Genomic DNA, 27067 nt, shown 5'->3' with positions numbered 1-27067 from the left:
TTTCTTAAGAACTGTCAATGTTATAAATCTTTGTAAAAATTTGTTTTGTCATGAGTGTCCTAAATCTGCTGGAACTTTTCTTCCGGGGCCTCAAATATATATATATATATATATATATATATATATATATATATATATATATATATATATATATATATATATATATATATATATATATATATATATATATACTTGTTGAGCATAAAAAGAAGCCAGCACAGCTGATAGAAAATCAGCTGCTCGAATATGCCAGCTTTGTTCTTGTGCACTACAGTGGGGATAAGAGAATTTGCATTTTCCCACCGTAGTGCGACCTCAGACTTGGTATATATAATTAACAGTGGGTGTGGAGAGCGCAAACCTCCCACACCCACAGTGGGGCTTACACCTGCAAAAATTACTAATTAACTAAATAAATAGTTTACCGTTATTTTTTTTTCCAGATAGAGTACATTTCAAGCAGTTGTAGTCAATAACTTGCAGTTTGTTATTTTGCACTTTCTAGAAAACAGCATACACCCAGATGCACATATGTTGTGTGTATAAAGTAAAATAAACTGCCTTATACTGAATGAGAAATATTTGGTAGCTGATGACTATATTATATATTTGTCACGTGTGTTTTGTTTTGTTTACTTTTGAAATATTAAAAATGTTTTGAGAAAGTGAGGGGTTCCAGTCTCCAGCAGGAGCCAGTGAGGCTTATAGAAAGGCTCATCCAGACTCTGCTACACTTTGCTGTGAAGGAAAGGTTAGTTTGCTGTTATTTTTTGTATTTCTGTATTGCCTTTCTATATTTTGAATACTGTAGTTTGTTTTCTTTACCTTGTGTTTTGCTTGCATTCTGTTTAACAGCATATTAAAACTTCAAAAGAGACCACAGCTCTCTCTGTTCTGAGTCAGGCAGAATTTTTCCCCTCCCTCCCAGCCATTTAAGTTGTCTTGTTAAATACCACTGTCTTTCTAGTTGCCCGCCTCTTATGTTAATCTGACCATATATCTCATTTCTCTCTACTTTCACTGGCTTATGTGAGTAATCACAAAACCATCACTTTTGAAATCCCACCCCTTCAATTATTTGAATTTATTGGCCATCCTACAGTATTTCATAGTACCAAAATACAAAAGTAACCACCCCTTTCAGTCCATCTTGCTGTTTTAAAAATAGTAACTCTCCACTAAACCTTAACTTTTTAAACAGGTAAAACTCAAGTTACCTACTTTCATATCTAACTTCTCTAGTGCACACTGCAGAGTGCATTCTTTTCAATCTTACCTTTAAGCATCCCTGTTACTAGCACTTTCTCTAATACCTAAAAGATCATCTCTACTTGACTCCAAGTAGACTTTTCTCTATCTGTTAAACCTAGCACTTGCTCCTACAGTACTTATTACCTTGATACGGCACTCTTATAGATAGCACCCCAAAAGGCAAACCCCATTTCTCGGTCACTCCGTCCCGGAATCTCTTTTAAAGTTTTTTGTCTAGTCCTTCTAGCATGTCGAGGGATCAGTTGCTAGTGTCCTCTCCTGCTCAGCTGGTGAACCTGGGAATATTGAGGCAATGTTACAATTGCCTCATGTACACAGACAACCCTCTCCTCCTCCCACAAAACACAAATACATGCGAGAGATGCAACTATACGGCCAAACTGGAGGCTGAGCTCTCTCAACATAGGACTGGCAAGACCAGTCAGGAGGAGAAGGTTACCACACACACTATAGACCCAGTCTCACATAGTACCATCACAACCTCAAATCATACACATAAACACACAAAGACATACTCGGCTCTGATCAAAATCTACCAAAACAGCAGAGGCCACCAAAGCAGACACCCAAACAACCACCACCTCAGAACACAACACCTGCAACACATAGACCTCACAGTCAAAGTGTCAAACAGTCACAGCCCTTAAGGCCAAACACAATGCCAGACACACTAGTCATTGGTGACTCCATAGTCAGACACACTGACGTCCGCTCACCAGACTGAGTAAGGAGAAGGTCACAGTAAGCTGCCTGTCGGGCGCTAGAATCCGCCACATAACGCAAGCACTCAGGTCTCTCAACAGCAGGTACAAATATGACTCAGTCATTGTCCACACTGGTGTAAACGACCTGAGACGTACCTCCTTGGACTACATGAAAAGAGACATTGAGGAGCTCTCTGATTATGTAGCCCAGGCAGGTATGACCCTGACCTTGAGCAGTATCCTACCTTCACCAAGAATGATGCCACGATACAGAGATAAGATGATCAGCTTTAACAATTGGCTTAAACTCTGGTGTCATTCAAAGGGGATCCAATGTCTGTCTGCCTGGGATGACATGCTGGACAAGCCACGCTGCTTCAAGGGACGGCTTGCACCTGTCACCCTGGGATTCCGGATATTGGCAAAGGCTCTTGCCACCCCATAGTGCCTTTTTAGGCAAGGCTCAAATTCTAAACCTACCACCCTAGAACACAAAAAAGGAAAAAAACTAAGGGTAATGCTGCTCAATGCCAGAAGTCTAAATCTCAAAATGCACGCACTCGAGGCCCTTCTCAGTATGGAGACCATCGATGTCTGTGCAGTGACAGAAACCTGGTTCAAGGCTCCTGAGAGCACCCCAGCACTATCAGGTTTTACCTCTTATCATGCGTTCCGGCCCCAAAATCCGGACAATACCAAGAAAGGAGGGGGGGGTATCCATATTCATCAAAGACACCCACACCTTAAGACTGGTGGCAACGCACGATGCATCGGAGACCATCCAGGTGCAATTAACCATAGGCAAGACTGCTCTGCAAATTGTAGCATGTTACAGGCCACCCTCACAAACTCAGGAACCTCACATGGCCTTCCTGAAAACACTAGAGGGGATAAATGTATCACCAAACACCATCATACTAGGTGACTTCAATTACCCTAATATAGACTGGGAACATTACTCAAGCCCAAACACCCTAGCCCAAAAGTTCCTGGAATTCATAAACTCAAATGCCATGGAACAACTAGTCACCATCCCCACAAGAGGAGAAAACATACTTGATCTCATCATCACGAACATGGGAGCACAATGTTCAACACCGGAAGTATACCCCTCACTGGTGAGATCAGATCACAAACTAATCTCGCTGGAGGTCCTCATCCCACCCCCACCTGAAATAAAAAAGACCACAGTAAAGAACGTCTCGAAAGCCGACTTCACACTTCTAAAGACTAGTGTGGTCTCCTTTAAGGCCCCCGAGCCGACGGAAAACAGTACTCAAGCCGCTGAATCACTTACAAATGCCTTCTACCAGCACCTGCAGGACTGCATGGATAAGGCAATCCCAAGCAAAACAAAGACTCTTTGTACCAAAGGCAAGCGTCCACACTGGTGGACCCCAGCCATAAACAAACTCTACAACAAAAGGAGGAAGCTACTACAAGATAGAGCAAAATCCTTAAAAGGTAAGACACCCTTGATCACTATAAGTAAAAAACTAAGAGCTCTCATAAAATCATCCAAAGCAAATTTTGAGAGAAAAATAGCTAAAGACTCAAAAGACAATCATAAGGCCTTCTTTAGCTATGTTAGAAACCTGGGAGGAAACTCCCAGATATGCTCAGAACTAGTTCAAAATGATGTGAAGATTACTGATCCTACAGACATTGCCAACATACTGGCTGACAGGTTCAGTGCAAACTTCCCCTCCCCAAAGGAGAGATATCTATACCAGCGATTGTAGCCCCCAAACATCTCCAACGCCCAAGTGAGAACTGCTCTCTCCAAAGCAAAAACACAGCATCCATGGGACCTGATGGTGTCCCCGGCTGTGTGCTCCACGAACTCAACGAGGAATTAAACCCACAGCTAGGACAGCTGTTTAATCATAGTCTTACCTCTGGATACGTACCCAGGAGTGGCGCACTGCAACTGTGGTCCCACTTCACAAAGGTGGTGCCTCCACCGACCCTGGAAATTACCGCCCATTAGCTTGACAAGCCTTATCTGCAAAGCCATGGAGAGGATCATAATGGACCTCATAAATAAAGACATAGGGAATTTGCAGACTTTGGATCCATCCCAGTTTGGCTTTGTCAAAGGCAGATCATGCCTTCTAAACTTGGTTGACTTTTTGAAACAGTCACCAAAGCCATTGATGAGGGAAAGGCAGTCCATACAGCCTACCTCGATCTGGCGAAGGCCTTTGATACAATACCCCACTCGGGTATCATTGAAAAACTCATCAGCTTAAATGTTAACCCATACATCACAAGATGGGTTGCAAACTGGCTGAGTGACAGAACCCACAGGGTCAGAGTTGCTGGCGCCATGTCAGACTCAAAGCCTGTCACAAGTGGTGTACCACAGGGCTCAGTCCTGGGCCCACTCTTGTTTGGCATCTACTTTTCCAAGTACAAGCAAACACAGGAGGGTTATGGCTGACAAAGTTTGCAGATGACTGCAAACTGGGCGCCATAGTAGAAAACACATCTGACACAGATATCCTTCAGAAGGGTCTCACAGAAACGAATAACTGGTGCCAGAGCCATGGCCTAAAGTTAAATGCCAAATAGTGCATAGTCATACCCTTCGGAAATAACAAGGTTACCCCTAGCTACCAAATAGGTGGCAATCCACTGAGTACAGAAGAAGTTATCAGGGACCTGGGGACCCAGGTTGATAGTAGTCTGTCATTCGACACCCATGTAGCTAAAGTAGTTAGGAAGACCTTCTACATTGCCCACCTTATCATGAAGGGATTCTCATCTAGATCAAGGGAGGTCATAGTCTCCCTATACTCATCACTCATCAGACCAATGATTGAGTACAATGCCCCATTCGGAATGTATCTGACCCGACACTTGCAGCAGCTGGAGAGGCCACAAAGTTCCTCACCAAAAGGATAAAGGGTCTCAAACATCTGTCCTATGCTGCCCGACTGAAAGAACTCCAGCTCTATTCAGTCGCCACGCTGCTCAGAGGTGACCTTTGCCTAACATACAAGGCCATGTCAAACCCAGATTTGATGAATATGCTTCACCTCAAAAATCTAGATCCATCAGAGCCACAAGGGCGGGAGACTTAAACCTCGACACGGCTATTAATAGGACGTGCTGGAGGGATAGATTCATCACCCAAAGACTCCCTATGCTGTGGAATAAAATCCCGGTATATGTGAGGCAGAGCACCTCGCTGGCCTTGTTCAAGAGAAATCTTGACCAATGGATGGGAGATCGCAGATATACCCCAGGGATTACCTCAGTGTCACTGCTCAACAGAGGCACAGCAAAATAATGGGTATAGTTCCCCATACTAAAGGGGTGGCGTAAGCCACAAAACTATGGGCTAGGCTTGTAAATGCCCTTGGGCAGATAGCCTAGTATGAACCTATGAACCTATGAACCTATGAACCTAGAGTAGTTGAAGAATGTAGCCAGGGCTGATTGTGAAAACACCAAGGGCACTTTTCACTGAACAGATTTGTCAGCATTGTCTCTTTATCATATGCGGTGCATATAAGGCTCTGATGTTGTCATTTTCATTCATTCCTCAACTAATGGGTTTGGATGCGACCTCAGATCCAACTCAGCCTATTTTGCCAGATTCTCGGATCAAACTCTCAAGCTCCTCCCTTTACTCCTAATGCCCCACTAACCTAGTGTACCTCAGATCTCGTTTGCCACCATATCCTTCTCTCTCAAGCATTCAGGTATTTTTTATCAGGGTTGTAAGTCTTTTGTCAATTTTTTTATTATATTTCTCTTATCTTTTGAATTTCCTCACTTGTTCTCCCTTACCTTCTAGTGTTTTTTTTGGGTTTTTGTGCATCAGGCAATACCTCTTTTTCCATACCTAATTCTTGAGTATTCCCTTGAGTACCATTGAGGGTATTCCTTTTATTCCTTTTATATATGTATATATGTATATATATATATATATATATATATATATATATATATATATATATATATATATATGTATATATATATATGTGTGTATATATATGTATATATCTCTATCTATATATCTCTATCTCTCTCTCTCTCTCTCTCTCTCTCTATATATATATATATATATATATATATATATATTTATATATGGTTCCACTTCATATCATCGAATTATCATTGCATTGAATTTCAAATCATCGAGACCAAATCGTCGAAAACTCATTTCGTCGAAAATTCATATCATCGAATCTCAAATCATTGAAAACTATAAAGTAACTAGAAATAACATTCCACAAAGTTTTTACTATGTTTATGTAGGGGGGCAAGCCCCCCCTTGCACCCCCCACACCCCCCCTAAATAAATATACCAACTCCAAGGTTGCACGACAGTGGGGGAAAAAGTTAATTTCCTAACCCCACTATAGTGCGACCTTGGAGTTGGTATATTTAATTATGGGTGGGTGCAGGGGGGTTTGCCCCCCAGCATAAACATAGTAAACAGTGTCTGGGATGTTATTTCTAGTTGCTTTATAGTTTTTAATGATTTGAGATTCGATGATATGAGTTTTCTACTAAAATGAGTTCTCTTAATGATTTGATATATATATATATATATATATATATATATATATATATATATATATATATATATATATATATATATATGTATATATATATATATATGTGTGTATATATATATATATATATATATATATATATATATATATATATATATATATATATATATATATATATATATATATACATATATATATATATATATATATATATATATATATATATATATATATATATATATATATATATATATATATATATATATATATATATATATATATATATATATATATATATATATATATATATATATATATATATATATATATATATACACATATATATATGTATATATATATATATATATGTGTGTGTGTGTGTGTGTGTGTGTATAAAAAAAAAAAACACTTTTCTACTTTAACCATCACTTATGGTCTTTTGGTTTAGATTAAGTGTAGTATCTTTTCATACTGTGATTGACAAGTTAGCTCTGATGCCCATAGGTAATGTGTTTATTGCTTGGATGCTGCCCACTTTGATACCAACTGCAATATCTGCACAGGTTTCAACTCCAAAGCTATAAGTGACAGAAGAAATAAGTTAGTGTTGAAGGGCCTTCTTCCTTCTACTTCCTTGTCTTTTCGAACTGGGCTCAAACCCCCTCCAAGAGATCCAAGAAAGGGAAGCCTGAATTGGCTGCTAAAGATATGGACACCAGTAAAATATCTCTGGACTGCTCATCTATTTTGGCTCTGACCACCAAGCCCCTGTCAAAAATTTAAAAAGAAATCAGATCCAACTCCATCAGATCCTACAACTTGAAACCTAAGTCACCTCAGATCCGGTCACCATGATACTCACCGGAGCAAATATCTATTGACTCCCTTCTCATTTTCTCCAGGAGACTCCAAGGAAGCACTCCAGGCTACCATCTACCAGTTCATCCCTTAGGTTCTCCAGGAGCATGTCTGAAGCAGAGGTGGATAGGATGATGAGGAAGTTCCTCAGAGCTTAAATCCACATGTACGTAATTCTGTCTCTGTCTTCCATTGGACACATACGTCTGCCTACCACCAATTGTCAATTAATATCTCCTTCTGTGATCCATCCAATGGTTTTTGTGCCCTTGGATCCAAGACCCATGAGGGTGTCTTCATCGGATCTGAAGACACATCATTCTTCCGCTCTGGGGGTTGGGATTAACTGAAGTTATCCTTGTCTGTCGGTGCTTTTGCAATGGACAGCTTGTGCCTGACTCCATCCTCTTGAAGGGGCCAGTGGGATTCAGGGGTCATTGGAACAAGGAATTTAGGCTCCGGGGACACTGGCATCTATTTTGCCTAGGCCATCTGGCTTTGAGATAGTGGAGAGGGCCTTCTGTTTTCCTAAAGAGAAGACATCCTTACTCTCCTTGGATCCCATTTCTTTACCACCATCAGGTTTTAGTTCTGAGTCTCTCACTTCTATTATACCAGGACAGCCAACCTGTTCAAGTCTCCAGTCTGTCTCTCTGGCCTCCTCTGTTTCTTCCAGTACGTCAACAAACCATCACACTGATGAGGTCCCTCAGAAAGGAATGTACAAAAGGAGACTCAGATTTCCTCAGGAATTTCTCACTGAGGACACTGATTTTGATAAAGGGGAAGGGTCCTCCAGATCTCCACCTGAGGTTGTCTCCTCTAGAGAAATACTAGAACTTCTAAAACAGAAATATGGTTGGTCTTCCGATACCTCTTCCCAGGAGGAGTTGATGTTCCTGGAGTCTTTCAGATCTGGCCTGGCTACATCTTGGGTGACACTCCTATTTGATGAGCTAATAGACCTTTTCTTACACTCTGCATGGAAGGGGCAAGATACTGTGGAGCCTATCCTCAAGCACCCATATTTGTATCCACCCCTAAAGGACAAAACATACTGGAGCAAGTGGGTACCATTAGATGCCATGGTTGTAGCAGCAGCCAAAAGTAATAGCTTGCAGAGCAAAGCTCATCTGTTCATTTCCCTAACAGGGAGTCTAGGGCCTTTTCCAGATTTGGTAAGGTGCATTTATGCTTCAGCAAACTTTGCCCTTCAGTTCTTGAATGATTTGGCAGACTTCACAAGGTTGCAAAGAGATTTGACTAAACAGCTCTCCAAATCACTTTCAAGGTCCATGTCTGTGGGAGACCAGAACAAGATCTCTTCACAAATGGCCACCCTGCAGTCCATATTTAACATGTCCATGAGGCTGATATCTCACACTGCAGAGGGTACCTCAAGAGTGGGAAATTCAGGCATAACCAGCAGGAGACGTGCCTGGATGTGCCTATGTAATTTTGCAGAGTCCTTCAAGTCTTCATTTTACAGTGCTCCTATTAATGGATATTCCTTGTTTGGTCCTAAGGTGAAGAAAATGCTCTCCAAAAGTGAGCAAGATGGGAAGACCTTGTCTGCCACTGGGATCTTTTTTTCTACTCCTCAGAGGCCTTTTTCCTGGAATCAACAAGGAGGCAGGAAAATGTGGTGTTGCAAGTCCCAGGATCCTTTCCAAGATGCACAAGAAGATGGTTCTTCCAGAGGCAGAGTGGGGATCTGTAATGGAAAACACCATCCCCATGGCAGAGGTTCACAGGTAAGTACTAGGCTATCTGCTCGAGGGCATTTATAAGCCTAGCCAGAGAGCGTCAGCTTTCGCCACCCCATTGTTTAATTAAATTAGCCTCTATCAAGCAGAGCCAATGAAGTGATCCCAGGGGTGTATTGTCTGTTACCCATCCACTTGTCAAGGTTTCTCTTGAAGAGTGTTAGTGAGGGGCTCTGCCTAATGTTGTTAGGAATTTTGTTCCGAAGCATGGGGAGTCTCTGTGACATGAATCTATCCCTCCAGCATGTTCCATTTATTGTTGTGGTGAGGTTTAGCTCACTAGAGCACGTGGCTCGCAGTGACTTGGATTTCTTTAGGTGGAGCATGTCCATCAATTCTGAGTTGGACATGGCTTTGTAAGTCAGGCAGAGATCACCTCTGAGTAAGCGATATGCCACTGAGTACAGCCCGAGTTTTTTCAGTCGGGCTGCATAGGACATATGTTTGAGGCCAGTAATCCTCTTGGTGAGGTACATTTGTGGTCTTTCCAGCTGTTGGAAGTGTCTTGTGAGGTACATACCAAATGGGGCATTGTACTCTATGATGGGTCTGATGAGTGATGAGTAGAGGGGCACTATAACCTCTTTATTTCTAGATGCAAACCCTTTAGTAATTAGATGGGCCACATAGAAGGATTTCCTAACTACTTTGGCAATATGATTGTCAAAGGAGAGATAACTATCTACTTGGGTCCCCAGATCTCTTATTACCTCTTCTGCATTAAGGGGGCTGCCACTTATGTGGTAATTCGTGGGTGTTTTGTTTTTCCCAAATGGGATGACTATGCATTTTTTGGCATTTAGCTTGAGGCCATGACTTTGACACCAGGTGTCCATCACAGTAAGGCCCTTTTGGAGGATGTCCATGTCAGCTGGAAAGACAATTATGGCTCCCAGTTTGCAGTCATCAGCGAACTTGGTTAGCCATGGGCCTCCTGTGTTTACCTGTACTTCTGAGAAGTATATACCAAACAGTAGGGGTCCCAGGACCAAGCCTTGCGGGACACCACTTGTGACTGGTTTAGAGTTGGACCTGGAGCCCGCTATTCTTACCGTATGAGTTCTGTCTGTAAGCCATTTGGCAACCCATCTCGTGACATAGGGGTTTATTTTCAGGCTGGTGAGTTCTTCTTTAATACCCGAGTGGGGAATGGTGTCAAAAGCCTTGGCGAGGTTAAGGTAGGCTGTGTGAACCACCTTTCCTTCGTCTATGGCCTTGGTGACTGTCTCGAAGAAGTCAACCAGGTTTAGTAGGCATGAGCTGCCTTTAACAAAGCCAAACTGGGTCGGATCAAGTGTTTGGAGGTTCCCAATGTCTTTGTTAATGAGTTCCATGATGATGTTCTCCATAGCCTTGCAGACCAGGCTAGTCAGGCTTATGGGGTGATAGTTACCAGGGTCAGTTGTGGCCCCTCCTTTGTGGAGTGGAATAACCATTGCTGTGCACCATTCTATAGGCATGTAGCCTGTGGAGAGGCTGAGGCTGAACAGTGTGTTTAAGTGGGGGGTTATTTTGTTCTGTAGTTTGTGCAAAACGCAGCCTGGAACATCATCTGGCCCCATTGACGCTGTGTTTTTGGCTTTTGAAAGGACTGTTTTCACCTGTGCGTGTGTGATTTCTGGGACACTACACTTTTCCGGTATTGCTGTGGACCCTTTAGGGGGTGAGGGGGGGTGAGGGGGGGGGTGAAGTTTGCACTGAATCTATCTGGCAGGATGTTGGCAATATCAGTAGGTTCAGTATATTTTGTGCTATTTTGCACTAGCTCAGTGCATATCTGCGAGTTGCCACTTAGATTCTTAACATAGCTAAAGAAGGCTTTGTGGTTATCTTTTGAATCCTTGGCTGTTTTTCTTTCAAAATAAGCCTTAGATGATTTTATGAGGGACCTTAGTTTCTTACTGATACTGATCATGGCTGTCTTTCCTTCTTGGGATTTGCTTTTTTTCTGAACTAGTTTCGTCCTTCTATTGTATAGCCTGTTTATGGCAGGGGTCCACCCAACTGGTTTCCTTCTCTTAGAGCAGTGAGTCTTGGTTTTGCTAGGGATGGCATGATCCATGTATCCTTGTAAGTGCTCATAGAGTGCATTTGTAAAGGTTTCTGCATCTTGGGCAGCGTTATCTTTTAGCTTGGGGACTGTGAAACTTACCACCTCTGCCTTAAGTAAGGTGAAGTTTGCTTTAGAAAAGTTTTTTACTGTGGTTTCCTTAGCTGGGAGTGGTGGGGGTGCTGGGTTGTGGACATCCAGAGTGATTAGTTTATGGTCTGATCTAACCAGTGACGGGTTGACCTCTGGTGTGGAGCACCTGTCACCCATGTTGGTGATGACCAGGTCCAATATGTTTTCACCTCTGGTAGGGGAGTTTACCAGCTGATCCAGGGCATTTGACTTGATGAATTCCAGGAAGTGCTGGGCCTGGGAGTTTGTACTCGAGTAGTTTTCCCAGTTAATGGTAGGGTAATTTAAATCACCTAATATCAGGGTGTTCGGTAGGACCTTCATGTTTTCCAGTGTCTCCAGAAAGGCAGAGTGGTGGTCCTCAGTCATGGAGGATGATCTGTAGCAGGCCACAATTTGCACTGTAGATTTGCCCAGTGTTAGTTGCACATGGATGATCTCAGAGGTATCATGCTGCGCCACTAACCTGGAGGTGTTGCTGTCCTTGATGAATATGGATACACCCCCTCCTTTTGTGTTTCGGTCCATGTTCTGTAGCCAAAATGTGTGGTATGAATTGTAGCCTGGTAGTGCTGGGGTGCTCTCTGGAGCATTGAACCAGGTTTCACTTACTACACAGATGTCAACGTTCTCTATACTGAGGAGTGCTTCGAGTGCATGCATTTTGAGATTTAAACTCCTGGCGTTGAGTAGCATAACCCTCATTTTTTTGTTAATTGTGCTGTTTACGGAGGTGGGTTTGACTTTTGAGCCTTGCCTAAAAAAGGCACTATGGGGGTAGCAAGAGCCTTGGCCAGTATTCGAAAGCCTAGGGGTGACAGGTGTAAGCCGTCTCTTGTGAAGCAATGTGGCTTGTCGAGCATGTCATCCCAGGCTGATAGACACTGGATCCCCTTTGAATGACACCAGAAGGTTAGCCAATTATTGAAATTGATCATTTTTTCTTTATACTGAGGTATCATTCTTGGTGAGGGCAGGATGCTACTCAGGGTCAGGGTCATACCCGCCTGCACTACAAGATCAGAGAGCTTTTCCGTGTCTCTCTTCATGTAGTCCAGGGAGGTACGTCTCAGGTCATTCACACCATCATGAACAATGACGGAGTCATATCTGTACTTGTTCTGGAATGACCTGAGTGCTTGTGTTGTGTGGCGGATTCTGGCTCCCAACAGGCAGCTAACAGTAACTGTGAGTGGGATGTCAGTGTGCCTGACTATAGTCACCTATTACTGGTGTGTTAGGTATGTTATTTCGCCTTAAGGGCTGTGATTGTGTGGCATACTGATTTTGTGTTTTATGTGTTGTCTGGTTTGTGACTGGAGGTGCAGGTTGTTTGGGTGTCTGCTTTGGAGGTCTCTGATGATTTTGCAGGTTTTTATTTAGAGCCTCCGAGTATGGTTTTGTGTATTTATGTGAATTTTTTGCCAGTGCTGGTTTAGTAGGTCTATGTGTGGCTGAAGGTGTGGTGCAAGTGTTAACTTTCTCCTCTTGACTGTCTGTTTCAGTCTTGGGAGGAGAGAGCTTAGCTTCCATTTTGGCTGTATAATTGCATCTCTTGCATATGTTAGTGGTTTATGGTAGGAGGAGAGGGTTGTCTGTGTATATGAGGCAGTTGTAACATTGCCTAAGGATACCCAGATTCACCAGCTGGACTGGAGAGTACACCTGAAATTGCCCTTTGGTCATGCCTGAATAGTAGGGTGAGTTCTTAGTTGCTTGGTTGGTAAGGGGTGAATAAAGAGCCTTGCCCTGCTCGGCAATCAAGTGTCAGGGTATATTAGTACTTGCTATTAGGTCTGAGCAAGTGCTGGACTGCAGGATGCTTTTTCAGTATTTAGGTTGAGAATTAGACTAGTTTCAAGGGAAAAACTGAAGAGGAGACTTAGTGGAGCTGGGAATAATTTAACCCGAGCTAACCATCGCTGCCTGGTGCACAAAACCTCGCAAACACGTTTTTTATAGCAGGGAAATGATAGAGATAGAAATTAGCCCAAAATTGCCAATAAACTATTAACATCTGGACTGGAACCACTCCTCCAGGGACAGATAGGCTGCTCAAAGCTCCCCTCTCTCACTGGTGAACAGAGAAATTTCCTTCTAACCAAGTAAGGTATGGGCAACTCAGAAACTTGTAACACAGCCCTGAATTCAGCACTAGCCTGAAAACTGGACTATACTAGCTTAGAAAGGCAGGAAACAAAGAATTTTTGGGAGTTTTTTTTTTTTGAAAAGATAAGGCAAAAACAGTAAAATAATACACTTAAAACAGCTTTAAACGACTACAAATGATCAGAAAAGGCTATCGCACTTTAGTGTGTAGCCTACAACAGTTAAACAAATTATTTAAACAAAAAATGACTTTTTAAAAGTGCAGGCAGTCAAATAAGTACAATACATGAAAAAAACAAGCTTTTAAATCATAATAAATGCTGGAAAATCAGTGTTTAGGCGAAAAACAGTTAAGTACAGCAAGAAAATACAGAAAACTGATACTTAATCACTCCAAAGTCTCTCTTCTAAGCTAGAAGGCTTGTATCAGTTTAAGACTTTCTAGTGCTTCCCAGTAGGTTAGTTACAGGAAAGATGGGAACACACACACAGATGTGGTCTTTTAAACCAGAAAGTTGAAAAAGATGGACAAACTGCCCAAATGGTCAATAAACTACAATTTCTGGGCCAAGAACCACTCCTCTTGTGGTAGATAGGCTACCTAATGCTTACCACTCCCACTGATAAGTTAGAAGGCTTCCCTGCAACACAGAAAGGCTTGGGGAGCTCAGAAGCTTACAAAGAGTCCTGGATACAGCAAATCTGTACCTGGACTAGACTAGTTACAGGAAAGGCAGGGAACAAGTGCAAACATAGGCTTTTAAGCCAGCAATTTGAAAGAGATGGAAAACTGCCCAAACAGCCAATAAACTACAATTTCTGGGCCAAAACTCACTCTTCCCATGGAGGATAGGCTACCTAGTGCTTACCACTCCCACTGATAAGGTAGAAGGCTTCCCTCCAACACAGAAAGGCTTTGGGGGCTCAGATGCTTACCAACAGTCCCAGATACAGCAAGTCTGTATCTGGACTAGAATAGTTACCAGAAAGGCGGGAAACAAGTGTAAATGCAGCTTTTGAACCAGAAAGTTGAAAGAGATGGAAAACAAACTGCTCAAACAGCCAATAAGGTACAATTTCTGGGCCAGGGACCACTCCTCTTGTGGTAGGTAGGCTACCTAATGCTTACCACTCCCACTGATAAGCTAGAAGGCTTCCCTCCAACATAGAAAGGCTTGTGGGGCTCAGAAGCTTGGATGCAGCAAATCTGTACCTGGACTAGACTAGTAACAGGTAGGGCAAGAAACAAGTGCAAACACAGGCTTTTAAATCAGAAATTTGAAAGAGATGGAAAAGCTTCACAAAATGGCCAATAAACTATAATTTCTGGGCCAGAAACCACTCCTCCTGTGATAGATAGGCTACCTAGTGCTTACCACTCCCACTGATAAGCTAGAAGGCTTCACTCCAACACAGAAGGGCTTGGGGGGCTCAGAAGCTTACCAACAGTCCTGGATACAGCAAATCTGCACCTGGACTATGCTAGTTACAGGAAAGGTGGGGACCAAATGCAGGCTTTTAAACGAGAAAGTAGAAAGAGATGGAAAAACTGCCCAAACGGCCAATGAACTACAAGTTCTGGGCCAAAACCCACTCTTCCCAAGGTAGTTAGGCTACCTAGTGCTTACCACTCCCACTGATAAGCTAGAAGGCTTCCCTTTAACACAGAAAGGCTTGGGGGGCTCAGAAGCTTACCAACAGTCCAGGATACAGCAAGTATGTATCTGGAATAGACTAGTTACAGGAAAGGCAGGAAACAAGCTTAGAATTTTTTTTTTTTTTTTTTTTTTTTTTTTTTTACAGAAAAGCAGGTAAAACAGCAGTAAATACAATTCAAATTGCAGTGCAGACTAGCACACTTGGGTGTGTAGCAATATTACGACAAATACAGTTTAAATAAATGCAATTAAATTAACAAATGACTAAAAAACAAGTACAGAAGGCAGTAAATTAGAAGGCTACTAACAAGCAGCAATAAGTGCAGAGTAAGAGCGACTGAACAGATAACAGCAAGCAGAACAGCAACTAAGACAGTTACAGTAAGAGCAGCTGAATAAAGTATATATATATATTATTTATTTATTTATTTTTAAGGGAGGGAACAGAGCAGGATTAAGAGGCTACAGGGGGTGTCCTTCCCAAATGCTCTCTTTGTACACAGTAGGAGTGCCTGAAATCAGAATATGATCTCACTGCACTCAGTTGACTGAACAAATGAGATGGGCCCTGAAGGAATATCCAAATACAATTTACAAGAGGGGCAGGCAATTTCAAATTCACCAACATTAATACCAAAACAAGAACATGAACGGTAGGTGGGGAACTAACTTTAGAGACACAGCCACAACTTAATTTCAGTTAATATTCAGTGAGAAACACAAATAAATAAATTAAATGCAGTACTATATGAAAAATAGCAGATAAAAGGTGGCAAGCAGAACCAGGATTTCCAGGATTCTTTCTCAGATAAACCCTACCAGTGCTCCTGAAAGTTGCCTGGCTGTTATTCTCTGGAGGCAGTTGGGGCGATTGTCTTTGCACTATGAAGCCTCAGCATTCATCACAAAAGATTCTTTGGGTGCAGAGAATTATATACAGAGATTATTTTATACCATTTTCTCAAACTCCCCCCTTCAAAAATTAAAAGAATCCCTGATGTTCCACCCAATCAGAAGGAGACACCAGCCTTCGAAATAGAAAAGCTGCTAAAAAAATAGTCACCCAGGATGTCTCCCAGACCAGATAGGATCTGGAACTTACTCAAGATTCTTTTTAGTCCCAAAGAAGACAGGGGCTTAAGACCCATTCTGGATCTCAGCAATCTAAATCAATGCATGAAATATTCAAAGTTCCAGATGGTCACAGTTCAGTTCATTTTGCCTCTGCTGTGGAAGGACAATTGGATGTGTTTGACAGATCTTCAGGATGCGTACTTTCACATCAAAATGAACAAGTGCTCCAGAAGATACCTATAGTTTAGCTGAGTGCTAGTCATTATCAGTTCAGAACATTTCACTTTGGCCTCACATAGCCCCCAAGGTGTTCAGCAAGTGCATGGCAGTGGCACCAGCTCACCTGAGACTGCTGGGATTCAGAGTGTTTCCATATGTAGATGACTGGCTCCTGACTGCCACAACCAGGCATCTACTTTTTGAAAAAAAGGACTGCTTGCTCCAATTGTGTCTTCATTTAGGCATCACAGTCAACTACACCAAGTCTAACCTCCCACCCACAGAGAATTTGTACTTCATAGGTGCTTGTCGAGACACGGTCAATCAGATAATGTCACTCCTTCAAGAGTACAAACACTAAGATCCCAGGTCATGAAGCTGATCTCACATTCTACCCTTCCAGCACATCTAGTCTTAGGGTCCATGGCAGCAGCAATCATTTTATTTCTTTAGCCAGATTTCATATTGTGGAATCTGCAATGGACTCTGCTGGTACATTGATCTATTCTTCAGCAGCCCTTGTTCACCCCAGTAAGATCACTCAAGCTTGCAAAAAATATCTTCTGTGGTGGATATGCTTGGGCAAAGTTTCTCTAGGCTGCCCATTCATTCTTCTGCTGCCAGCAGCCATGATGACCATGGATGCCTCCCAAATGGGGTGGGGGGGCATTACTTGGGAAAGACAATCCAAGGTACTCAGTCCCCAGAAGCCCAGAAGAGGCCAATTTGCATATCAATGTTCTGGAAATGACAGCAGTCCTCCTAGCATTGCAGACCTTTCAAAATGCTCTTCCATCCAGGATGATTGCGATCTAAAAAGGCAATATGTCTGTAGTCTGGTGCATCAACAAACAGGGGGGAACCACATCTTATTTGTTATGTCAAGAATCAGTGAGAGTGTGGCAATGGGTGATCTATTACGGCTGCTTTTCTCATAGCAATGCACATATGGGGAAAGCCAACTTGCTTGCAGACAAACTAAGTGGGTCCATTCTGATGCCTCACCAGTGGTTACTCAATATCAAAGTGGTAGAGAGAGCATTCTCCCTTGATGGGGCCAGCAATGCTGTGACCTTTTTGCTTCTCCCCTCAAAAACAAGAGTAGCAGGTTATTCGCCGTGGTCTCCCTTCTAGGGGAGTCACCAAGAGATGCTCTAGGTCATGATTGGCCCTCTGGTCTCATTTATGCTTATCCCCATTACATTTTAATCACCAAATTCATACAGAAAACATAATGGTTGAAGAGTAGAGTTACCTCATTGCACCTTTTTGACCTTGTTAAATTTGGTTTCCCTTCCTGTGGCCTCATCTTTGGTATCTGCTCTGGATACCGGAGCTAAGTCCATACCTTCTGTTTCATCCAACAGGGATGCCTCATCTAGACATAATGGGCCTCAAGCTGAATCCATGGTTTCTCCAGTTCCACTGATGGCTAGACAGCCCAGCCTTTTCTTCCCAGTCTAGCATATTCTGTTGTCCTCTCAAAAGGCTTCTACTAGAAAAATTTACAAAAGTAAATGGAAGAGATTTTCAATTTGTGCTCTCAAGAGAGATTTGGCCCCATTTTCTTCCCCTATAACAGCTGTCCTTGAATTTTTTAGCTTCAAGTTTTCATGAGGGGCAAGTTTCTCTATTTTTAAAGTGCAGTTAGCTGCCATTTCAAACTTCCATTCAGGTGAAAATCATTCTTAGCTTCTTTTAGATTGTGCAAGGCCTTTCTGAAAGGGATCTTCCTACATAGGTCGCCAGTCAAGGACCCTACTCCTCCTTGGGATTTAACTATCCTGCTTCAAGGTCTAACTCAACTTTCAGCCAAGACAGACCTAAAGTTTTTATCCTGGAAAACTATTTTTCTAATTTATAATATGTCAGAGTATCCGAACTCCAGAGTCTTTCTTCCACATCTCCCTACCGTTTTCTTTTTTCAGAAGGATAGAGCTTCCTTACATACCAACCCATCTTTCTTGTCTAAGGTGGCTTCTGAGTCCAATATTATTCAAGTCATTAACATCCTAGTTTTCTTCCCAAATTTCTCTAATAAGGGAGAATAGATGCTTTACCTTTAGAAGGCCACAGTGGTGCAGCGGTTAGTGTTGTCGCCTCACAACAAGAGGTTTTCTAGTTTGATTGTCAGCTGGAGTGCCATCTGTGCGGAGTCTGCATGTCCTCCCTGTGGTCGAGTGAACTTTAAAGAGAAGCAGGTAGGTGCATGTGTGTGTGCCTTCTGTGAAGGTTAGGCACCGGGCTGGCAACTCGACACTGTAAAAATCCACTGCCAGTCAATAGTGGGCCAGTGATCCGCTGTTGCAACCCCTAACCGGGAAAAGCCGAAAGACATGCTTCACCTTTAGGATGCACACAGGCAACTTTGATTCTATCTACATCAGATCAAAGATTTCAAGAAGACTGACCAACTGTTTGTATCCTATTCACAGAACAATTCAGGCATGGCAGTTTCTAAAGTAACATTAGTCAAATAATAAATCACAAGGGCTACAGGAACACAAGTAAAGAAATTTAATTCACTCTACCACCTCGGCAAATGCCTTCAAGGAGTACATACAAACTACTAGAAAATACAGATACTTTTATATATTAATAAACGCATCCATCAATAAAACAATTAAACAAAATTAATTAATTAGATATTTCCAATTAAAATCAGTATTCAAACAGCTAGGAAATAAAGTAGCATATTTCATTTTAAACAGAGCTTCCTTATACAATAATTTATCCTTAATCGGTGTCATTTCACCCAAATTCACACAAATATGTTCCAAAATGCAACATTTTAAAACTCTGTAATTACTGCCATGATAATCTTTAAAATGTAGAGCTACTGGGTTATCTTTGCTATTATTTTTTATATCTCTCACATGTTCTTGAATCCTTAATTTAAACATCCTTTTTGTTTCACCTACATAAAATTTATCACAAGGGCATCTAAGAATATAAACAACACTAACAGTATTACATTAGTCAGATTGTTAGCTGATTGTATGGCCTTTGTTTACAGCGAAAGAGGGTTATCTTTGCCTAATTCCCATAAAGCGCATTCCACAAGGTCTATGGCCGTCTCTTCAGTTTTTGGTCAGGAACATCAATGGATGCCATTAGTGCTACTGCCACTTGGTCCAGTGCTCATACCTTTATTGCTCATTTCAAGTTGGATTTGGTTTGTAGAAACAGAGCTTTCTTTGGTTGCACAGTAGTCTGAAAGATCCTTCCATGATGTCCACCTGAGGTACATCTAGCTGGGGACTCTGTCCTATCAGTTGAGGAATTAATAAAATTAACATAATCAGATGTAAAAGTTATGTACTGACCATAATGATGAGTCTTTGTTGTCCATTTTAATTTTTCCAAAACTTCAGGAGAGACCTAAGGAATAATACTTTGGGAACTATTGTTTCTTGTTTGAGCTCCAGTTCTATCTCTACTATCATTACCTTTTTAGAGTCTTTATAGTATCGACCATATGTTTTTTGGAGATGGCAAACTCGAGCTGAGGTATACTAGGTTAGTGGGGCATTATGGGCAAAGGGGGGAGCTCGAGAGTTGGATCCGAGATTGTGGCAAAAGCATCCAAGTCAGATACGAGGTCAGATCCAAACCCATCAGTTGAGGAAGAATGAAAATGGATAGCATGAATGCATCATTAGGGTCAGTACATCACTTTTGTATTTGCTTCTGAACAGCCTGCCTTGCCTTTATTAGGAAATGCTCTGCTCTGCAAACTGTTATTTGCAAAACTGAGGAGATTACATCTTGTGACTTGCATGAGGCATCAGATTGAATTTATATATATAATCTCTCATTTTGATGACTCTGTTATGCTTGAATAGACTGTTACTCATCACTGTTGTCATCCAGTTATTCACTTGCTAAAATACATCTAATCAATAGGCATAAAACAACAGTGAGAATCTGTAGTATGAGTGCCCTTATACTAGCTGTTTTTTTATCTTGTCTTGAATTTATGGAAAATGGTTAGTGTTCTGTGCTTCAAGCCTTTTAATGACAATACAGTAGACTTGATTCTGATGTTTCTCTTATTCTAGTGCGAGTAACAACAAGATTACCCAGAGAGGTGTGCTGTCTTTAATTGACACCCTTAATGCATGCAGCAGTATAGCAGCAATTGATGTAAGGTAAGTAACTGGCCACACAATGTGCTCTGTATATATTCATTCTTACAGATATGAGTACTGTACATTTGGACTAGCTGTGACTTCTTTAAATCAGTTTGTACATTTCATCTGGCTCAATTTCAAAAGAGCAAGATAAAATAATACAAGTTCCATGGCTTTGGAAAAATAATCCCCAAATCTGAATTTATTGTTACCTGCCATTGCTATTATGCCTGGTTGTCAAGATTCCCGCCTACTAAAGGCCCTACCTATATGTCCCTGACTAAGCCATTGATTTTCCTCACAATGCAGCATTTTACCTAGCCCATGTTGAACTGGAGGGAGGGCTTTTTGCCTTGAATGCTCATGTTTTAGTCCCCTGTCACTCATCATGTCATGTTATTGAGTCTGGGGGAGTTCTTGGAAGCTGCTGTCATTGAATCAACAGATGGATTTTAAAGGCATCATTTTCCTTGTATAGAGTGGCTCAGTTAGCCAGTTGTTGTCCCACAAAATGTACCTGTATGAAAATTAACTCATTTCTAAGAGCTTTGCTAAGTGCCACTACTGAGGTTGGATCTTCCCATAGTCACCATTAAGATGCAAGTAGGCCTTCACCAATCTAATTTCATCCTTGGCTGGTTGTGCTAATTTGCCAGTCTAATCCCTGAATGTGAGTTATCAGTAATAAGACTGGAAACCCTTCTGCCATGTCAGGAGGCAATATACATATAGTAGTTGTGGTCATGAGGCCTTGTTGCAAACTGTATTTCTTGAAAGTTCTGTGTACCATGCTGATCATTTGCATTTAAACCATATCTATTGTCCCCTCCTTTTGAAATATATTTTATATATCTATATAAATAGAGAGAGAGATAGACCTATTTAGGATGGTTAAGAATATGTTAAAACTTTATTCCAGAGTGAGGACTTTATAAGCACTTTTGTCCTACGTGAGTGACTTCTTCAGAAACAAATAAAACTTTTAGGCAGCAGCATAGACACAGATCTTTTATTTCACTTACAACATAAACCATATCCACAAACATATTGGTCAGAAAGAGATATGTGGTTTGGTTGAACTTGTGATTAGCAATTAGGCTGTGCACCCCATTTATACAACTTATAATGTGAAAACAGCACCAAATGGTTGCAGTTTTACTCAACAGACACAGATGCATAAGGTGATGTGCAGGGGGTTATTGATACTAAAAATAAACTCTGGGCAGGTTTGGTAAGGGGTTGACTATGGGGAAAAAGCTGCTATCCAATGAATAAAACTCTGAGTGGTCTTGAAAAGCCATTAAAAAACAACCAAAAATAAATTAATGTCTTCAAGTTTTGATGGCTGTTTTGATTTTTCATTTTTTCTTAATCAAATATGTGTTCAGAAATAATCCTTTAGGTTACATCCTCTTGCAGAGTCTGCCAGTTAGGATGGCCTTGTTTGGATCAATAAAAGGCAGAAAAATACCATATCACTGAGGAAAGACTAAAGAGAGGACATTCCAGTATAGAATGGATAAGCCATGCAAAGCTGCATGGGTAGGGTCTTGTAACTGGAAAAGTGTAACTCTAATCCTATGTGCACAAGCTTTGGTGGGAAGCAGTCAATTAAAAGTGTAGTTTGTTATCCAAATTGTTCTATCTGTCCAACTTCAAATGAGGGACTCTAAAAAAAGAAATGATAGACTGACCATCGGACAGATAGAACAATTTGGCTAACCAAAATATTGAAATAATAATACTAGGAAGACATATAAAAAAATACAATCGATAGATAAATTTTGGATATTTAAGAGTGAGTTTTACTGCGGGGCGTGAATTCTGCATTTTACATTTTAAGAAAAGGCAAGACAGTGTGTGAAAAAGGATGATTAAAAAGGGAAACAGCCATAGAAGGAGGGGTAGAGAAACCATCTGAACCAGTCTCTAGTGCCTGCCAAAAAAGAAAAAAACAGATGTGAGATGCATGTGGTAGCCTTATAGGTGAAGTTTTGTAGCATTGGGGCAAAGATTGCAGTTTACCTGGATGGGATATAAGGGTCTTACAACACCAGACTGATGGCGAGAAAGCTATGGACAGTTTGAATTGAATAAGCACCCAAGATGTAGAAGCAAAGATGTTTGGTGCACTGGCCAGTCACATTCCATTAATGGGATCCTAGTGGGAGCAGTGAAGAGTGGGTTCCTCATTGCTGTGAAGCTGTAAGGTCAGCTATTTGTGTGGACAAAATTATAGTTGATACAACTGGACATGGAGGAAGGGGACAGACTATCTTATGGGATAATAGACAGCACAGGAAAGCCCTACTGTGTAAATGCCATCAACAAGCAATCTTTCTGTGGTAAACATGCAAGGAAGTAGAGGCCAGTCTTACACTATTTTAGTGGTCCTGTCCAGGTGATGGTGAAGACACTGTTGCTGCTGGAGAACATGGGGACTACTGAATATGTAATGCAACCATGGGGCAAATAAATATAATGCTTTTGTTTTTCCTATTTGATATTTTATCAGACAATGTCATAGCATAGGTGGCAAAAGCTTCAAAACTTAGTTTCTGTTACTTGTAAAAGAAGGAGGAATATACTAAGAAACCAAGAAAAAGTCTGCTAGACTGAACCAAGGTGGCAGTATCTGAAAATTTAAAAAATAATGCCCCAAACTTAAACCAGCCAAAATGAGACAAAGAAAAATAAACATGATAATAGCAGTTCTGCCAGTTTTATAAACTTTAGTAATAGCACACTTAGAAGATTACAACATGGGAAGACATGAATTCCTCATATTTTGGTGTTAAGCTGTGTAACACAGCACTAGAAACATTTCAGTCAAAAAAAGCATGTAAAGGAAAAACTACAGGCACTCAGTGCTTTATAAAGAAATACCATCCTTATGCTACACTGATCTGCTGATAAAGTAAAAACTAATATTTGGAACAAATAAGAATTCAACAAATATGCAAAGAATGACCCTCCAGTGATGGTGCTAAAGAAGTTAGATGTGTTGCACAGTTGCTATTATATGTATATGTGTCTCTATTTATCTATTTATATGGGTTACCAGCTTTTTGCTGGATGCTTGTTTTGTCAAAAAAATGGATTGTGTTCACAATTTATTAAATGTGTGCATCACTGAATGCAGGTCTAGTTCATTACTGAACATCATTTGCTGCTCATTAGATTCAGACTCGAACTCTAGGATCAGTGTTTTGGTGGCTCGTTTGTTGCAGATAAGTCATTCCTCCTCCTCTTAGGATTTAAATAGCTCAAATTTAACTAGTGGTTTGTTACATAGCAGTGCTAGTTTTTGGCTAGTTCTGTTTTACGTTTGGACTTCTAGAGTTGCAGGTATACTTTCTCACACTTTGTACCCTTCCCTCTGATCCTCTATTTCATTATAAAGAAATACTTTTTCTTACTTTATAGCTTCCCTAGTTGGGGTATAGTGTGTTTAGGATTATCAGCCATCAGGGTCGTCAGTTTTAATTTGTTGTTGCTGTTGTTTTCATTGTGTGTGTGTGTATGTGTGTGTGTGTGTGTGTGTGTGTGTGTGTGTGTGTGTGTGTGTGTGTGTGTGTGTGTGTGTGTGTGTGTGTGTGTGTGTGTGTGTGTGTGTGCGTGTGTGTGTGTGTGTGTGCGTGTGTGCGTGTGTGCGTGTGTGCGTGTGTGTGTGTGTGTGTGTGTGTGTGTGTGTGTGTGTGTGTGTGTGTGTGTGTGTGTGTGTGTGTGTGTGTGTGTGTGTGTGTGTGTGTGTGTGTGTGTGTGTGTGTGTGTGTGTGTGTGTGTGTGTGTGTGTGTACTTTTGTGCTGTTCTGCTGCAATGAGTGACAAGTCTTCGAGATTTAAAAAGTGCACCACTTATGGACACAAGATCTCCCCCAGGATTTCAGGTCTGTGTGTATACTATTTGGGAGTGGCACATGCAGATGTTGAGTGTTCATTGTGTGCTTCTTTTGTGGTGAGAGCTCTCTCAGATTGATGCAATAACCTGTTTATAAGGGTCTTCGGCCTGCCACAGCAGGAGAAACAACCCCTTCTGTCTCAGCCTCTACTTCCCCTTCTAGAAATAATTCTGGGGACAAGCCCAAAAAGAAAGAGAGAGTTAGAAAAACAAAGAGATAGACCAAAAGACAAAGAAAAGGAAAGGTTTTGTAAAAGATCTTCTAAACCCTTGAGTCCTTCAGGTCTGGCAGTTAAAACACCAAGGCTATTGGATCCAGTTCCTGTGTCAGAACCTATTCAAATGCAACCCCCTACTGCTTCTCCAAGGTTTTCTCTGGAACCAGCTGTTTCTTGGTTCTATTCTCCTAGTTTGCAGGAGAGAGTGACTCATTGGTCTGCCAGGCCAACTTTTGTGGCATCTTTCTTCAGGTCATTTGGGTCATTGAGGAGCCTGTCTGAAGCCAATATCAACAAGATAATGCAGAAGTTTCTGAGTATCTAAATCCAGCTGGGAGTCCTCCCTCTCTGCACCTCCGATTTCAGAGGTGCCAAGTCCCACCCCAATGACCACTCTTCTTGTATCTGATGACCAGGGAATTAAGAGTTTCCCATAGGGTCTCCTTGTAGGCTCTGGCAAGGGCATCTCATATTTTCCACAGGATGCCCTTGCTGGAGCCAATAGCATGGTCATCTTCAAATCCAGCTATTTCCTTTACAAACTTCTCTATGCTGGCATCAGATTTCAAGAGGTCTCAGAGCTGAGAAGCTGGAATCTGTAAACACAAAGGTGAAATAAGGAAGAACCCGGTACCAAACGGAGCACAGCCAATTTATTGAATAAGCGCTTTTGGTAGGGTAGTTTACCCCACCTTCCTCAGACTACAATAAAATCAACATCAACTTCTCCTCTGCTTAAATGTTTAAGCAATTACAGCATCAATTATTCAATTGACATACAATTGATTAAATTAAATAAAAGAACCTCTCAGTTAAATATTCTAAATATTAACTTAAAACAGTTTTTTTAAACCAGTTTTTTTAAAAAGTTCTTGATTATACACCATAAATCATAGGACATAAAACATAAAACACAAGGCAACACAATCACTCTTCTAACTCCCTTAGCTTTGAAAAATGTAAAAATAATGCTATACGTTATTATTGAATTCTATATGTATATACATGTATATATATTTTAGATACATAATGCTTGTATTTATTATATCTTATACATAAATAATGTAATGTCCAGTACTTAATATTAATATAACATTATTGTTATTCTTATTAAACTTATTAAACCAACAAGTTAAAAGCAAAAGGCACTATACTATATTAATTATTTATTTATGTATAAGATATAATAAATACAAGCATTATGTATCTAAAATATATATACATGTATATACATATAGAATTCAATAATAACGTATAGCATTATTTTTACATTTTTCAAAGCTAAGGGAGTTAGAAGAGTGATTGTGTTGCCTTGTGCTTTATGTTTTATGTCCTATGTTTTATGGTGTATAATCAAGAATTTTTAAAAAAACTGTTTTAAAAAAATTGTTCTAAGTTAATATTTAGAATATCTAACTGAGAGGTTCTTTCATTTAATCAATTGTGTGTCAATTGAATAATTGCCGTAACTGTCTAAACATTTAAGCAAAGGAGAAGTTCATGTTGATTTTATTGTAGTCTGAGGAAGATGGGGTAAACTACCCTACCGAAAGCGCTTATTCAATAAATTGGCTGTGCTCCGTTTGGTACCGGGTTCTTCCTTATTTCACCTTTGTGTTTGGAGTTTTAAGTTTTAGCTTTTCTTCTTTGTGCAAGCTGGAATCTGTGCTTGGAGGTGACTCCACAGCTGTTGGAGCTACCTCTTCCTCTGTGTGCTCTAGATAGCTTGGCTCCTGAGAGGTTACTCTTACAGGTTATTTGGATCTTTGATGCCCTTCCTCTGGTCCGGTTTCAAATTTATTGTTTGACTCTTTCAAAAGGGTACTCTTTAGATCTAGAGGGGAGGCCTCTCACTCTGTCTTAGTTCTATCCTGATTCCATCTGGATTCTGCATTTCCTTCTTCCCATTATGCTGTCCAACAAAGACAGTCAATTCCCTTAAGCCTCTAACAAGCCATTCCAAGAGGCCCCCCCATTATGGAGGAGCATAGAAAGTGGGTTTGAAAAAGGATGCATTTGGATTCCCCTTAGGAATCTCTCACCAAAGACAGCAACTTTGAGGAAGGGGACGGCTCTCCAAGATCCCTTTTGGAAGATGCCATATTTGGAGACATCCTTGAAATGATGAGACAAAGAGGGGGCTGGTCCTGCCAATACTACCTGCAAAAGGAGTCAGTGTTGTTCAAGCTTTTGGGCTGGCCCATCTACTTCCTGGGTGGTCTCCCCTCCTGTTGAGATCAAAGATTTGGTCTCTCAGTGAGCATGGAAGAAATTGGACATGGTGGAGCAGATACAACATAAATGTTACAAAATCCTGGTACTCCTGGATTTAGACCTTATTGGAGCAAGGATTCTGTCATAGGTGCCATTATGGCTGTGGAAGAAAAAAAGAAGCTGTCAAAAGAGAGATCTATTGTCCATCCCCCTGAAAAGGAATTCAAAGC

General features: G+C 41.0%; 1 protein-coding gene across 2 annotated transcripts in view; it reads left to right on the top strand.

Moving 5' to 3' along the window:
* Positions 1–27067, top strand: part of LOC122809712 (protein NLRC5-like) — a 1339659-nt gene that overhangs the window by 366818 nt on the left and 945774 nt on the right. For both annotated transcript variants that reach the window (XM_044081407.1, XR_006365941.1), the window contains exon 10: positions 20433–20522. In XM_044081407.1, the coding sequence (XP_043937342.1) occupies positions 20433–20522 (90 nt within the window). The remainder of the gene's footprint in view (positions 1–20432; positions 20523–27067) is intronic.

The sequence above is a fragment of the Protopterus annectens genome, chromosome 8.part0 (assembly GCF_019279795.1).
Source record: "Protopterus annectens isolate FY-2018-M chromosome 8.part0, PAN1.0, whole genome shotgun sequence".
Lineage (NCBI taxonomy): Eukaryota > Metazoa > Chordata > Ceratodontiformes > Protopteridae > Protopterus > Protopterus annectens.
Note: the sequence above shows the minus strand (reverse complement) of the source record. Positions and strands in the feature narration are given on the sequence as shown.